The sequence below is a fragment of the Globicephala melas genome, chromosome 8 (assembly GCF_963455315.2).
Source record: "Globicephala melas chromosome 8, mGloMel1.2, whole genome shotgun sequence".
NCBI classification, from domain to species: Eukaryota; Metazoa; Chordata; class Mammalia; order Artiodactyla; family Delphinidae; genus Globicephala; species Globicephala melas.
This window is the reverse complement of record NC_083321.1, coordinates 46,858,052-46,874,645: the sequence shown is the minus strand read 5'-3', so window position 1 is coordinate 46,874,645 and position 16,594 is coordinate 46,858,052. Positions and strand designations below refer to the sequence as shown.

General features: G+C 40.7%; 1 protein-coding gene across 8 annotated transcripts in view; it reads right to left on the bottom strand.

The window, feature by feature from the left end:
• Nucleotides 1-16,594, bottom strand: part of RIC3 (RIC3 acetylcholine receptor chaperone) — a 49,400-nt gene that overhangs the window by 13,519 nt on the left and 19,287 nt on the right. For 5 of the 8 annotated variants that reach the window (XR_009564901.1, XR_009564900.1, XM_030831308.2 and 2 more), the window contains exons 2-4: nt 6,858-7,084; nt 5,561-5,636; nt 3,600-3,693 (exon numbers count right to left, since the gene is read on the bottom strand). Coding sequence is in view for 6 of the 8 variants with exons in the window: in XM_030831308.2 (XP_030687168.1) it covers nt 3,600-3,693; nt 5,561-5,636; nt 6,858-7,084 (397 nt within the window). In the remaining 2 variants the exon portion in view is untranslated. Of the gene's footprint in view, nt 1-1,632; nt 1,671-3,599; nt 3,694-5,560; nt 5,699-6,857; nt 7,085-16,594 lie in introns of those variants that run through there. The other 3 variants (XM_030831302.2, XM_030831304.2, XM_060303555.1) reach the window with 3 other exon arrangements.

The following is a 16,594-nucleotide window of genomic DNA, read 5'->3' as shown; positions in this document are numbered from 1 at the left end:
TATGCAAAATCCTAGAAGTGGAAGTGCCCAGGTACTTCAGAGGAACAGCAAGCAGTGTAGCGGGACCACAGACACAGAGAGAGAGAGTAACGGAGAAAGATAAAGCAATTGAGGTACGCAGAGCCACGTCACCTAGGACCATGTAAGTCATGTTAAAGATTCTACTCTTTATCAAGAGCAACAGGGACCTACTGAAGGGTTAAAACAAAAGACGTAATCCACTGGTTTGGAAAGCAGAAAGTGAATTGAAAGGAGGCAAATTAGAGGAAAAGAAACCACATGAGACAGTTCTGACCTATGTCAAAAATAAAGGCATTCTCTACTCACTCACTTACTCATTCTTCCATTTCAATGAATACTTTTCTAAAGCCTACTACTGGCTTGTGCTAGGCTCTGGGAATAAGAAGGATAATCCCTGCCCTAGTAGAGTTTAGAGTGTTTTACAGGGAGACAGACTTATTAATTAGGAAGAAATGACAAGACATGGTGATTAATGAGATATGGGAAGTGAAGGAAAAGGTGAATCAAAGATGACATCTAATTTCTGCTTTGGGCAACTAAGTAGATGGAGGAGCCATTTGCTGAGATGGGGAACATTAAAGGTAGAATAGGTTCATCTGGGGGTAGATGATGAGTTCCACTTTGGATGTTCATTCACTCAGGGGACATTTACTGTTTGATGAGGATAAGAGTAGCTATCTATGAGACATGGCCAGTAGGACCCTGAATATAGAGGTCAGCAAATGAAGAGAAGGATCTCAACAGGGAATGGCCATGATTTACTCTTCTATCATGGTAATAAGTACAGATGCTTGCATCAAAAGTGAATATCTACTCTTTTCCAATGGTATTTACTTAGTACCTACTATGTGAACACAGTGAACAAGAGAGACTAAGCCTGTCCTCAGACTTTACACCCCCACAACGCCTGCCAGCAATCTGTGGTCCCACATGATGCTTGACATGCCTGCCAAGGTGTTTGCTGCCCGAGGCTGTACCCTCACTTCTCCTCTTGGGCCATTCCATGCTTCTAGGTAAATAGTTACAGTGGGACGTGCTGCTCCAGGAAGGAACTTTCACTGATCACAAGGACAAAAATGAGGACACCTTGATTCGGATTCCTAGATCCTTTCCTTAGTCTTTGTGTCCTTGGGGTAGAGAGTCTGCTTAATGTCAGACATAACATGGCACAATACCAACCTTCCAGGAGGCTTAATTATTTAAAATGTGTGCAGACTTAATATCGCTCACAGGTGAAAGCTGTCTGAAAAGTTTTGTTAGATAGTATTAAAAACCTTTCCCATATCTTGATGCTTACATAAGCATTAAGATGAAGTATCAGAAAGAGCATATTTTGGGAATTTTAAGCAAAATCTTACAGTTATGGAGTGATATTATATAAAAGGACTTAGAAGGCTGCAAAGGAACAAGCCTTCTTTGTCTTAAATCCTCTCCTTGACCTCCAGAAGCCTGGCAATGTGATAAAATCTTATCTGACAGAAAAAATACTGGGGTATTTTGGGCTCTTCTAATAATCCTAGAAGCACAGACTTGTAAAAGAACAAATGCCACAGAAACTAAGGTTAAAGGCTTTAAGCATAAAAAGGAAAAGAATGTAAAACATGCAGCTACCTAGCCCTTGCAGTTTTGAAGGTGGAAGTCCCATAGGGCCTACCTGTAAGGATAAAAGGTTTTAGATTAAGGAGTTTCAGAGAGAAGGTCACCTCCTTATAGACTGGAAAATGAGACATCTGGGAAAGAGAGACACAAGCTATGCTCTCTTGAGGGGAAGGAGAGCTGCTCCCTGGTTCCTGAGAGGTACTGTGGAAAATACTTTACACAATCATTGCCATGTGGCAGTGGCCTCAGCATGTTCTCAAAGAGCCCATGCTCCAGCAACTTACTAGGAATATATAACCTGAGCTAGGACCCGCTGTCCCAGAAACAATGAGATGGCGCAGCTCCAGCGGCAGTGGCGGTGGTGGCACGCAACTCCTCTGCCTTCGCACATAAAACGTGGAGCAGCAACCCTAGCTGGCACAAGGAGGACAGACGGCAGTTAGGGGTCACAGTACTGCACCCCTGGCTTCGGCAATGGACAAATGGTATGCGTGGTGGGGTCATCTGGTTTGAGCTAAGGGAGTCTGAATAGCAGTGAAGAATAGTGAGAAAATATCTTCACATGGTTTCTTAGCCCAAAGCCCAGGGTTGGATCTCCTAGGTGGGAGGCCCTGCCCACAGATACTCACCTATAGTTTTCCTGACACTTAGGTGTGGCCTAGCGCTTCAAATAGACCAGGGCCAGGGTACAGATATTTTCTGAGGCACAAGGGTCTATAGAGGTCTGGTACTTCCCCACCCAGACTGTGAATGGTACAGGATAAGGGCAGAAAATGCCAGAAAAGTATAGCTGCACAAATTGGTTTAGTCACACTCATACAAAACAGTCAAACATTAGATAATGTATATAAAGCATTAGCTTAGAGCTTTGTTCTTAGCAAGTGCTCAATAATGCCAAATAGTATTATCCACTCACAGAGATATACTCACGTATAGATATGTACACCTATCTCTACCACTCTGGAGAAGTACAGATAGTCACTCTGCTTTCTGGACCAAAAGAAGGTCAATGGTCATGGGCCCAGATAGGCAAGGTTCACCCTCATGAATGTCATTTCAGCAGCAATGTAGACTTTGCAGGGAAAAGCCAAGCCAAGGGACTTCAATTCGAGGACGTTTACTCTTCTGCTATCTGGCCAAAGATGGGCAAGGCAGGAGCCAGGAAGCAGGGGAACCAGTGTGGGGTACTAGCAGCACAAGGATGGCAAACAGAAGAGGCTAAGGTAGAGCAGTTTTCTGGGGCAAAGACTCCACACTGAGCCCACGGGGCTATAGTAGGGACCTTTCAATACATCCTCCTGCACGGGATTTTGCCGCTCACCCCCAGTGCTTCCTCCATTCTTGTCAGAAGGCCTAGCGCGAACCGAATTCCTCTTTGTTCTCAATCTCACATTCTGGTTTCTCCTCCCTGGCCTTCCTACACCCACGTTTTCTTAGTTGATGCCCACTTCCATCAACCCCCTGAAGCCACCTTTTCGGATCCTCAGCCAGCCCTGTAGCAAGAGGAGTGTGTTTTCGCTGCAGAGCATCCTCAAGGGCTAGTTTGGCTCCTGACACCTACTTTACACGTCTAGTTCTGCTCTGGAATAGTCAACACAAAACAAACGTGTACTCTGATCGTACTTGCTCTCTTCTCTCATTTTGCCTCAAACAGAAACCACAATATTTAATAATCTGGTTTTACTTAAAATTCTGCCTTTTTTTAGACAGCTAGGATATTGTCTTCCTTAAAACCCAGTTATTTTAGCCTGTAGTATCTGCTCACAAATTTACTCACTCTCACAATAATGTTGCACAACATGGAACATATACTCTTGAAGATGAAACTGCTTGAGAGTGTGAAAATGGAAATGTTCAGGGAAAAATAATATGTAAGTGACAAATATGACAACAATGAAAGCAAGTGGGCCAGAAAAACAAAAATTTGAATTGACTCTCTAAATGGGAAACAGTCTGACCTCTGTTATGCGAAAACGTACCTCTCACCATTAGGCCCCACTCTGTTGATTAGTTTTTCCATGGCTTCCTCTGTCTCCTTCAGTTTTTCTTGTAGTTGAACAAGCTCAAAATTGGCTGGAAAATAAGCATCAATCTAAGAACCAACACGTACAACTCCCTAAGCCCTTTTCTGAAACACGGCTGGCTGTGACGCTCTACAATAATCCAGGCTGGTCCTGAGATCCAGCTAATCCAATCAGGACACAAAGGGTACTGAGGTCTAGACACCAAGATCTAAAGGATACACGTTTAGAAAGTGATGAATAAATCACTCTCTCACACACAGAAATATAGCAGGACCAGCCAAAGAAAATACCTAGGAGTGAAAAACATAGCCCTACACAGTCAGCCAAGAAGGAATGAAGATAACTCCTTTCTAATTCAAATGATACTTGAGGATAAAGTACCAAATCTGCTGAAGGGCTTCAGAAAAGGTGTTAAGACCCTGAAATGAACAATATTTCACCTGTCCCTAGGGTCTGAAAACTTATATGGAAGATAACAGTATAAAAGTTACTCTTCTTCAACAGAAGAAGTCTTGAACTAGGGCTGAGACCTTCCTGCCCAAGGTTTTCTACTTCAGTCATCTGGGGTGAGTGGTATAACCCTATCTCCCAGAAGCAGCTTTCTCAACAAGGGTCAGACAGGACCACAACTACTAAAAGTAATGTTAAGACCCTAAAAGTAGAACATAAAAAATCAATCACTCAATCAGTACACGAAATGAACTTTAAGGTAACAGGAAAATAAAATGTTGCTCATTATGTAGATAATCTAGTTATTCTGTTTCACATCCGAGTATCATTGTACACAGATATATTTAGAGGGTCACTATAAAATGTAATATTTCAAAGGCTTTTTAGTACTTGTACAACAAATTCTTATGCATGCAATTAACATCTGTGCCACACAAATGCTTAGGTTATTTTTATTTTCTGTATGATTCAAAATTGAAGCATAAGAAGTTGATATAATTGCTACTACATTATCTTTGTTTTAAATGCATTATGTGACAGGATACAGAATTTGCTACTCTTTAGTTCACAAGTCTTTAAAAACAATTTCATGATGCATTTACAATCACTTTTGGTAAGACACTATTTCAATTAAGAATACAAAAATTCAAAAAAAAAAAAAAAGAATACAGCAGGGATCACAGTCATTTTGCTGATGCCTTTCTTTTAAAAAACTCCGATGAGGCTTCAGTATCCACAGGATAGTTTGGCCTTCAACAACACAGCTTATCCTGCCTACTCTTCATGCCTTCTTTCCCACAGCTGCCCTCTGTCAGACTGCGTCTTACTCAAGCACCCTATCTAATAGGCCCTCCTTCATACACAGCTAGGTGCGATTTCCCAGAAGGCTTTCGCCAAGTCCCTTCCTTCTAGGTGGTAAACTTTTCACAAGTTATTTTTCCCTGACATTCATCCTAGACTATAAATTCTCAGAGGGAAGAGGCATGCCATATATATTTCATTTTTCCAGAGAGCACAGAATATTCTAATTGGTCGGTAAATATTGGATGATCATGTTTCAAGAGTCAGAAGTGTTAAACTCTGTCCCTAGATCTAATAACTGACTTTGACAATGACTTGATCTCACTGCCTCAGTTTTCCTCTATGTGAAGTAAAGAAATTTGCTACCAATATTCTGAAGTCTAGAAATGAGAAGTAACCCATTCCGAGTGTAAAATATTAAGCTGCTAATATATAAAAAAAGTGAACTGGTGGTTGTTTACTTTTTATAACTATCTTTCCCTTAAAAGCCCAACATCAATATGGAAACTTGAGAATTCCCAGAGCTAAGGTAAAAATCGGCATCAGATTAATCTGGGACAACTTTTGAGACATGCTTTTAAGACATATCCACAGATTGTCCCTCTGGCTGTATTACAGCTGTCTGACTCAATAAAACTTATAAATATACTGAAAGGGGCACTTACTAATTTTCCTGTGGGTGCTTCCAGGTGTGGCAGTAGAGCACTTCCGATCCTCTGCAGTACTTTTCCCCTTTGAGAGCTGAGAATTGAAGGAGGTACAGTACATCAACAGCAGCTCAGAACCTCAAAGTCATGGAACCCCTCATATTAAATGGAAAAAAAAAAGGTTGGGAGAAAATCAAATCAAATAGCAACATTAGAGAAACATCTCAAAAAAAAAAAAAAAGCCAACAGAAGGTTTCCAAGTAAAAAATTATCAAGGTCAAGGCACAAGAAAAAAATCTCTTCACAAGCCATCTGCCTTGCCCAGGCTCATCCAAGACTCAACCTGGGCTGCCTGCAGAATTCCTAGGCAAGAATGAAGTCACCTCTTACTCTAGCTAGGAGGGCAGCCTCCTGCTTCTACTTACAGTGCCCAGGCCCAGGCTCATGGCTGGCCAAAGCCCGCCTGGAGGTAGAACTTAACTGGGAGTCTACTTTTAAAAGGACCCAAATTGGGCTTCCCTGGTGGCGCAGTGGTTGAGAGTCCGCCTGCCGGTGCAGGCGACACGGGTTCGTACCCCGGTCCGGGAAGATCCCACATGCCACGGAGGGGCTGGGCCCATGAGCCATGGCCGCTGAGCCTGCGCGTCCGGAGCCTGTGCTCCGCAACGGGAGAGGCCACAACAGTGAGAGGCCCGCATACCGCAAAAAAATAAAATAAAAGGACCCAAATCATATCTCCCCAGAGCTGGGAAATATCAGGCTTAGTTTCAGGACGCGGCAGTTCTGTTTCAGGAGAATTACTACAACTGATGTTAAAAACAGCACCTCATGCTCCTGCGGGTAAAAGGAAGAAAAAGTGGTGTTGGTACCGTCATTATTTGGCCTCACAGTGGCTACCTCGAAATCATTATGCCAATCCTCATGATAAAGTTCTTAGAACACCTTTATGCCTTTACAGTTTGCAAAGATGCCCAATCAAGAAAAAATTGGGGCAGGGTCGGGGGAGGGTAGGCTTTGAACTTTATTGCTCAGCGGATTAGGAACTAGAAGATTCAGGTTCAAGTGTTGGTTCTGCATTTTTAGTTGTGAATTCTGGGGCAAATTGTTCAGGTTCTGAGTGAAGATTTTCTCATCTGTAAAACTGAGATACGTGACAGCTATCCTAGGTACCTCATAAAGAGGAGGCAAGATTTAAAGAGATGATAGATTTGAAAAAGGGTTATGAACTATAAAGGGTTTTAATGCTGACAATGATTTTTATTATGATGATACTGGATTTTCATTGATGTAATATGATCAGGATGACTCCACTTACCTTAAATAAAATGTATAGTATATATAAAAAAATCCCAAAACCGTAGATTGGAATAATCTGCCCCATCAGGCCTCTTCCACTACCTCCTCCTCCAGTGCCTCCACCTGGTCCTTTAGCCTTTGCAAAGGCCTCCGCAAGGTGAGACCTCTGGAAGCGAGCCCCAGAGGTCTGGCCATCTGAGGGGGCCTGGTGATGATGCATCATAGGTGGAAATCGACCCAACTTCCCTGAGAAAATAAATCAATCAGTCTTTATTACTTCTACTATTTTAAATATGGCTATTAGGAAAACACCTCACGCACTGAGATACACAACAGAAGTCAACTCAAACAAGTTTAAGAAAAAACCCCAACTTGATTTTAAGGATATAGAGGCATCACAAGAGTATCACACATATAATAAATATGATGTGGCCATCTCTAGCTGTTCACCAAACCCATTTTCTCTTCCTTTTGGGTCCACAGGTGGATAACATTTTCAGCTTCCCATACACTTAAATGTGGCCGTGTGACTGAGTTCCAGACAAAGCAATGTGAATGACAGGTGCTAGTTCAAGGCCTGGCCTATACAACGTCCCAGGTATTGAACTCCATGTTCATTTCCTTTCTGCAGGCTGGATGCTAACACCTACAGAGACATTGGAAGTCATGTGTTGAAAATGGCAGAGCTTCCATCAACCCGAGTTCCTGAGTAACTGTGTGGCACAGAGCCGTCCACTGCCACCACCTCACCAACTTAGAACCATCTGGACCTGTTTATGTGAGTGAGAAATAAACTTCTGTTGTGCTAGGGCCATTATACACTTTGGAGTTTATCTGTTAGAGTAGTTAGCCATCCCTAACTAATACACATAAGGAAATGCAATCTGATCTCAGAAGAGAACACAATCAGAAACTGGAAAGCCATCAGGATACCAGACAGCTACTCTCACATTCTACTTCAATCGTTCTCCCTCTCTGTGGGGCCAGAGGGCTTTTTTCTCTGTTCCTCTGTGCATATCTTCCTCATTCTCATTTCTCCGCCAGCATTTCTCTAGCTTCTCTGTGAACATAAAGGAAGATGTTCACTCCCAAAACACCTCAATCTGCATGTCCTTCAAGGGGCCAGCAGAGACTGGTCATAATTCCAAATTCCCTGCATACCTTCTCAGCTTGGGTAGGTATGCAGCACTTTCTAATCAGCTGTAGCTGAGCAGACAGGATTCATGTAGTACAAACGGTCACAGGGGCTCAGTCCTGTGAGTGGAAGTTCAGGGCTTAGAGAAAGGAGCGTGCATCAGTTTTCTCACATTTTTTTCTTCCATCAGGGGCAGCCGAACATTAACAGCGTCAAGCCTCCTCCAAGTCACAGGTGACAAAGAAAGGAAAGACTTCTCTTCAAAAGGCCATGTAAACAGGCTTGTGTGGATAATCCATTGACAGAAAACACTAAGGAGCAGAAAGACTTCCCGACTCAGGCTCTAAAAATACAAACTACACAGTAAAAACTGTTGGATTTGACTTCAATAAAATTATGGATTTCTGTTCAATAAAGAATACCATAACAGGGTTAAGATAGATGACAGGCAAGGAAAAGCTTCTGCAACGTCTAAAATTGACAACGGATTAAATCTCTAGCATAGACAAGGAATTCCTACAATTTGATATGAACATCAGAGGAAACCCAATAGAAAAATGGCCAAAAGATATGAGTAGGAAACTCACAGAAAGAGAAGTTCAAGTGGTTAACAAGTACATAAAGAGATGATCAAAATAAAACCAACAAGAAAAATGCTAATTAAAACAATGAGCTAGCACTTATACCTATAAGAAGGGCAAAAATTAGAATGGTGGGTAATGGTAGGTACTGTCAAAGATGTGGGGAGGCAAGAACTCTCGTGTATTATGGGTAAGAGTGTAAACGGATACAGCCATTCTGCTAAGTGATCTGGCTGCACTGAGTGACATTAAAGCTACGCCCTATTATCCAGTGATCCTATACTGGTGGATAAATTCCAGAGAAATTCTCAAATAAGGCTGTCTGTATCCGAATTCAAACTATAGACTCTATAGACCTGTGTGAGAATGTTCACTGTGACGATGTTGTAGCAGGGAGCCTGAAGTAACTTGGATCTCTGTAACTGTTAGAATGCAGAATCAAAATGGAGTAGATACAAACATGAAATTCCACGCAGCTTTTAGAAAACACTTTAGATACACCTACAGCAATATGAACATATCTTAAAAAGCACAGCATTGAGAAAAATAAGCAAATACCACATGTAAGCTAAAGACACACTATAATTATACTACATATCTTTCAAGCAAATATGTAGGTATAAGGACATAAAACAAACACATTAGAGTGGGTGCACATGAACGGAGAAAGGAATGGGCATGTGGAGTGAAGGTTAAAGGGTTAAAAAGAAAGTAACGAAATAAGAAAGCAACCTTGCACTGGTGATGTTAATCGGGGGCTATGAACTGAGGACTATCTTCAAGTCAACTCTCTGCTCCTGAGGTGAGAGAGATGGTGGGTGGGCAGGCAAGGAGTGAGACAGGCAGCCACTGGGCCTGGGGGCTGCCCTCTGCCTGTATCCTCTCTCAGCCGGGCTCCACCCCAACAATCCTTTTTTCCCTCTTGATACTGACTTCGGGTGACATGGAAGTTAGAAGAAATGCTTCTTTTTAAGAGGAGGCCAGCAACAGAAGCACAACTTCAGACAGTAGAAGCAAGCAAGCAGGTCACTACTCCTTATTCCGGGTACTGGTGACTATTTTGCTACTAAACTGTCAAGGATCTTAATATCTTAAATGGTCCTAGCTTTAAGGCTATAATGCACTTTGAACAAATGCCTAGCCAGCATGTAAGAAGCTAACCTTTCCCTTGAGAGAATCTGATATATCGGGTGGTTGCTGCTCAATAAACTAGATTTAATATCTGTAGTAATACGTTGTTGAACTTCATTTAATTGTACTGAGAAGACTGTTCTCAAAACTTGGCATAAAACAAAATATAAAAAATTAAAACCAAATAATGGCACAAAAGGCATTATTTTGCATTTCTAAAATCGAAAAATGATGATGCTAAACATCACACATCTGCCCCCAAAACTTTTATAGATCTGTCAGCCAAGAAGATTTATTGGACCACTATTATGTTCAGGACTCTGTGCTGTAGGTAGGAAAGGAAGAGAACCATAAATGAGACGGAAACAATGGTTCCCACGTGAAACAATGCTTTTAAAAAGTAGCATATCCAAAACAAACAGCAAAAAAGGAACAGGGTACTACGGATCTTATTACTAGACAAACTAAATGTCTAAGTATTGAAAGAATGCAAAAAAAAGGGAGAGGAATCAGATGGGATCAATCACTGAAGGGAGTGAGATTCAGAACAGAAGAGAAGCAAAGGCACACTAGGAGAAAAGAGGACTGTGCAATGAGAAAAAAGATGAGAACAAAGAAATAAGAACAAAGAATAAATAAGGTTAACTCAAATCCAATAAGGGAAGTAACAAGAGATAAGGAGAGGAAAGCAGTGGTGGGTTAAATGTTAACTTGTATCATATAAATTTAATACTGTGGATCTAGGATCAGGGAAATGATTTAATCAGAAGGGTGTCTGAGGAGGGTTATTCCAGCAGTTGAGTAAGGACCTAAGAGAGAGAAACTAGGGTCTGGGAAATCAGCCAGAAGACAGCTATAGCTATAGAAAGGAAAAGATGGGTCCAAGGGCTTTTACCATGTAATGATCAGCAACATTTAATAATGAATGGGGAGTGGGGGATTGGAAAACTCGAAGGTTGGTTTAAGATACTAAGAGAAGACAATGAGGAAAACTGGGAGGGCTTATGGTTAGGGGAAGACTGAACACCTATTTTTCACATGTTAAATTCTAGGCGTTGTTGGCATATTCAGAGGAAATTTTTATTAGACTGTAGTTAGGCTTGAGAAGAAACTCTGAGCTACCTAAATGACAAAGCTAATTAAAATTGCATGAACAGTTCCCGTACCAAAAAAAATGGAGGGGTATGTGTACTTATGTGCAAAAATAGGAAGAAAAGAAAACTGCGCTGGTCAAAGAAGACCAGAAGCAAACCAGTATCATAAAAGTCAAAGGAGGATAGACTTTAAAGCAACTGAGAAATCTAGAACAAACTGATAAAAGACTAATGACTATCCCTGTTTTTAGACACAATGTATTCTTGGGAAAAGATGGCCATCACATGTAATCTTGACTGTCCACCTATTTGGACAATAACAGAAACCAATATACTACAAAGCATCATAGAATCTTCAGAGTCAGAAGGAGCCTTAAAAGTCATCCAGCCTCTCAACAAATGCTATGGGGACAAGACATTCACACGCAAAAGAATGAAGTTAGACCCCTACCTCACACCATATTAAATTTCTAAAAACTAACTGAAAATAGATTGGAGACCTAAATATAAGAACCAAAACCATAAAAGTCTTAGAAAAATAATAAACATAAATCCTACAAAAAAAACCCCAAAACATAAATCCTTGTGACCTTAGATTAGGCACTGTTTTCTTAGATATGACACCAAAAGCACAAGCAACCAAAGGAAAAATAAGTGGACTTCATCAAATTTTAAAACTTTTGTGCTGCAAAGACACCATCAAGAAAGTGAAGACAACCCACTGAATGAAAGAAAATATCATATATCTGATAAAGGTTGAGTATCCAAAATATATAAAGAACTCTTACCACTCAACAAAAAGACAATCCAATTAAAAATGAACAAAATATCTTAATAGACATTTTTCCAAAGAAGATATATAATGGCCAACATGCACATGAAAAGATGTTCAACATCACTAGCAATCAAAGAAATGTAAATTAAACCCACAATGAGATAGAACTTTACACCCATAGGATGCTATAATCAAAAAGACATAATTGATGGGCCATCCCTGGTGGCGCAGTGGTTAAGAATCTGCCTGCCAATGCAGGGGACACGAGTTCAAGCCCTTGCCCGGGAAGATCCCACATGCCGCAGAGCAACTGCGACCATGAGCCACAACTACTGAGCCCGCGTGCCACAACTACTGAAGCCCAAGTGCCTAGAGACCATGCTCCGCAACAAGAGAAGTCACCAAAAAGAGAAGCCCGCGCACTGCAACAAAGAGTAGCCCCCGCTTGCCACAACTAGAGAAAGCCCGTGTGCAGCAATGAAGACCCAACACAGCCAAAAAATAAATTAATAAAAAAAAAGACATAATCTAAAGTGTTGGTGAGGATGTGGAGAAAATGGAACTACTGTACTCTGCTGGGTGGGAATGTAAAATAGTACAGTTGCTTTGAAAAACAGTCTGGCAGTTCCTCAAAAAGGTAAACAAAGTTTCCATATGACCCAGCAATTCTGCCCTTAGGTATATACCCAAGAAGAATATGTTCACACAAAAACTATGTACAAAAAAGATCTTGCTGTGATTTGTGTCAAAGAGTGTTCTTCCTATGTTTTCCTGTAAGAGTTTTATAGTGTTCGGTCTTACATTTAGGTCTTTTTTTTTTTTTTTGCCGTACAAGGGCCTCTCACTGTTGTGGCCTCTCCTGTTGCGGAGCACAGGCTCCGGACGCGCAGGCTCAGCGGCCATGGCTCACGGGCCCAGCCGCTCCACGGCATGTGGGATCTTCCCGGACCGGGGCACGAACCCGTGTGCCCTGCATCGGCAGGCGGACTCTCAACCACTGCGCCACCAGGGAAGCCCCCTACGTTTAGGTCTTTAATCCATTTTAAGTTTTTGTGTATGGTGTTATATATATACACGCACGTATGTGGAATCTAGAAAAATGGTACAGATGACCTATTTACAGGGCAGGAATAGAGATGCAGATATAGGGAACAGACGTGTGGACATGGTGGGGGTTGGGGAGGGAGGGTGGGATGAACTGGGAGACTGGGATTGACGTCTGTGCATTGCCATGTGTAAAACAGATAGCTAGTGGGAACCTGCGGTATAGCGCAGGGAGCTCAGCTCGGTGCTCTGTGGTGATCTAGATGGATGCGATGGGGGGTGGGGTGGGAGAGAGGTCCAAGAGGGAGGGGATATATGTATACATACAGCTGATCCACTTTGTTATACAGCAGAAAGCAACACAACATTGTAAAGCAACTATACCCCAATTAAAAAAAAAAAAACTTGTACAAATGTTTAAAGCAGCATTATTCATAATGGCCAGATGTTCATCAGCTGACAAATAAAAATGTGCTGTATCCATACAATGGAACAGTATTTGGCCATAGAAGAGGAAGGAAGTGCAGACACATGCTACAGTATGGATGAACTTCGAAATCATAATCCTAAGTGAACAAAAGCCAGTCATGCAAGACTACATATTATATGATTCCATTAATATGAAGTGTTCAGAATAGGCAAGTCCATAGAGACAGAGAGTAGCTTTGTGGTTGCTTGCTGGGGGGAGGGAGGGAGGGTGGAGAGGGGGCAGAGGAAAGTGACTGCTAATGGGTATGGTTTTTTTTTCTTGAGGGGTGACGATTCTGATGATGGTTGTACAACTTCGTGACTATATTAAAAGCCACTGACTGTGCACTTTAAACAGGTAAATTGCACGATATGTTATTTATCTCTCAATAAATTGGAAATTTTTTAGAAGAGTCATCTAGTGGTGGTCTTGACTCTGCTGAATACCATCAAACAGGAAACTCAGTATTTCTCCCCACAGGAAGCCCATGCCACGTCTGTACAGCTCTGATTGTTAGAACTGTCTTCTTTATATTGAGTTAAGGGGTGAGCAATGGGAGTAAGAAAGGAAGTGTGATATAGGGTTCCAAAAAGCAATACTAAATGAATGGTGATGTGGCAAGAAGTAGAGAAACATTAAAATTGATTTTAAAAGAGATTATTGATAAAGAGATTGTACACTAGAATCAAAGAAGCACTGAAATAGTAGAGAATACTATTTTCAAAGGTAGGAGGGGCAACTGAGAGCAATGGAAGAGACAGGCTAGATGGTAAAAATAAGTTTTATATCCTAGGAGAAATCTGTGCATTTTATATTCAATGTAATAGTTCACATATTTACTACTGAACACTTAACAACATGCCAGGCACTGTGTCAGACACTGAGATTAAAATGATAAATACAACAATGCCTGTATTTAAAGAGTTTATGAATAAGAAGTATAGTCACAACATGGTAACTGTACTGTAACCATCAAATCCAATGGCTTTTACTCAGCTCTCACTCTTAAGACTCCTCTACTACACAAGAAAGTGATTACCACAAGCCATTCAATAAATATTGGATTAATCTGAACAAATTCTTGTCAAACTTTCCTGCCTTAATATCTGTGGCACATCACTCTCCTGATTTCTTCCTTCCCCACTGACTAGTCCTTCAACCTATTTCTTCCTGTCGCTTTTACTGGTTCTTCTTTAATCCTCTCTCCCCAACGTTTTGTTTCAACCTTTGTTCTTTCCTTATTCTTCTTCCTTTGGTAAACTCATTCATTCTCAAGGCATACACTGTAATGTCCAAAATGTATAGCTCTAGTTCTGACCTGTCCTCTAAGCTCTTATCTCTAAATCCCATTAATATATATGTTCTTTTGTGTGTCTATCAACTCAAACCTAAAAGTGAAGCTAATTTTCACCTTCCAAAACCTGCTCTCCTCCTGTATTTCTTCTTTGTAGAGTCACTCTCTCAGACCTTTAGGCTTCAGACCTATAACCTCTGCCACCTGTGACCAAGGGTACACTTGAGATGGCAGGCTAGGGTCAGACTGCTGAATTTGGAACAGATTTTTCTCTTCATAAAGTTAACTGTTCTCAATAGGGAGCAAGCTCACCTCTTGGATCTTGGTATCACCATGTTTCTTAGAACTGAACAGCCCAGAATGCCTAAAAAGTCAACGGCTAGCAAACACCTGGAGATGTCTAGCTGAAATGATTTTTTAAGAAAAAAATTTTAAAGAAAATACTCCAAGGGTACAAAAAACTACAGATGATAATACATGAGCACCTGTATACCTACCTACCACACAGATATAACTGGAGCCCCTTATGTCTCTTCCTCCCACCCTCACTGAAATAGCCACAACTCCGAATTTGGTTATTATTAGAATATGTGCTTTTAGACTTTACTATGTAAGTATACATCCATGAACAATATACAATATTGACTGAGTATTTTAAAACTTTATATTATGAATGGATGGTGGTGATGGTTGTATACCAGTGTGAATGTACTTAATGCCTCTGAACTGTATATCTAATAGTTGAAATGATAAATGTTATGTATATTTTAACCACAATTGAAAAAACCTTTATATTACAGTATCACACTGTACTGATGTTTCTGCAACTTCCTTTTTGCCTTTTTCTGGCAAAATGTATACAGTTAATACATGCAACTCCAGTTCATTCACTCAAACTGCTATATAACATCTCCTTGTATACCTATCACAATTTTTCACTATTACAAATGTTCTACTTTATAGCTACATTACAAAAAGGATTTCTGGGGTTTTAATTGAAGTATAGTTGGTTTACAATGTCATGTTAGTTTCAGATGTACAGCACAGTGACTCAGTTTTTTTTTTTTTTTTTTTGGCTGCGTTGGGTCTTTGTTGCTGCACGCAGCAGCTACTCTTTGTTGTGGTGCGCAGGCTTCTCACTGTGGTGGCTTCTCTTGTTGCAGAGCAGGGGCTCTAGGCACATGGGCTTCAGTAGTTGTGGCTCGTGAGCTCAGCAGTTGTGGCTTGTGGGCTCTAGAGCGCAGGCTCAGTAGTTGTAGCACACAGGCTTAGTTGCTCTGCGGCATGTGGGATCTTCCTGGACCAGGGCTCAAACCCGTGTCCCCTGCACTGGTAGGCGGATTCTTAACCACTGCACCACCAGGCGAAGTCCCAAGTGATTCAGTTTTATATGTATACATACATACACACACTTTTTCAGATTCTTTGCCCTTAGAGGTTATTACAAAATATTGAGTATAGGTCTCTGTGCTACACAGTAGGTCCTTGTTGGTTAATCTGTTTTCTATATAGTAGTGTGTATATGTTAATCCCATACATATGGTAATATATACACAATGAAATATTACTCAGCCATAAAAAAGAATAAAATAATGCCATCTGCAGCAACATGGACAGCCCTAGAGATTATCATACTAAGTGAAGTAAGCTAGACAGAGAAAGACAAATATCATAGGATATCACTTATATGTAGAATTTTAAAAAAAGATACAAATGAACTTATTTACAAAACAGAAACTCACAGACATAGAAAAATTTATGGTTACCAAAGGGGAAAGCGGGGAGGGGTGGGATAAATTAGGAGGTTAGGATTTGTGATTTTGTTTTTTAATTGCTTTAAGACAAACAACTAAAGAGATCAGAACATTAAAGATATTAGAACATTAAAACTGCAGACCTTCCAAAATAGAAAACAGCTGTGTTCCCTATCTCTATATGTACTTAAGTATTCTATTAAATGGACTTGACTAAATCCCAATTGTTTATTGAAAGCTTTCCCCATATTTAGGTTTACTTAATTATTAAAAGTTCACTTAGCAAATCATTTAAGCTTGACTAAAAGCTTAATGGATTTTACAGAGTGCAGTTCTACTTTCCCTTGTTAATAACCATCCCTATTGCTAAAAACAAAAACAGAAACTCTAGCACTGTTAACGAAAGAGCTTTCTGAGAGCAACATTAAACCATTTGCAGCATTTCATTCTTAGGGCAAATAAATCAATAAAGAACAAGA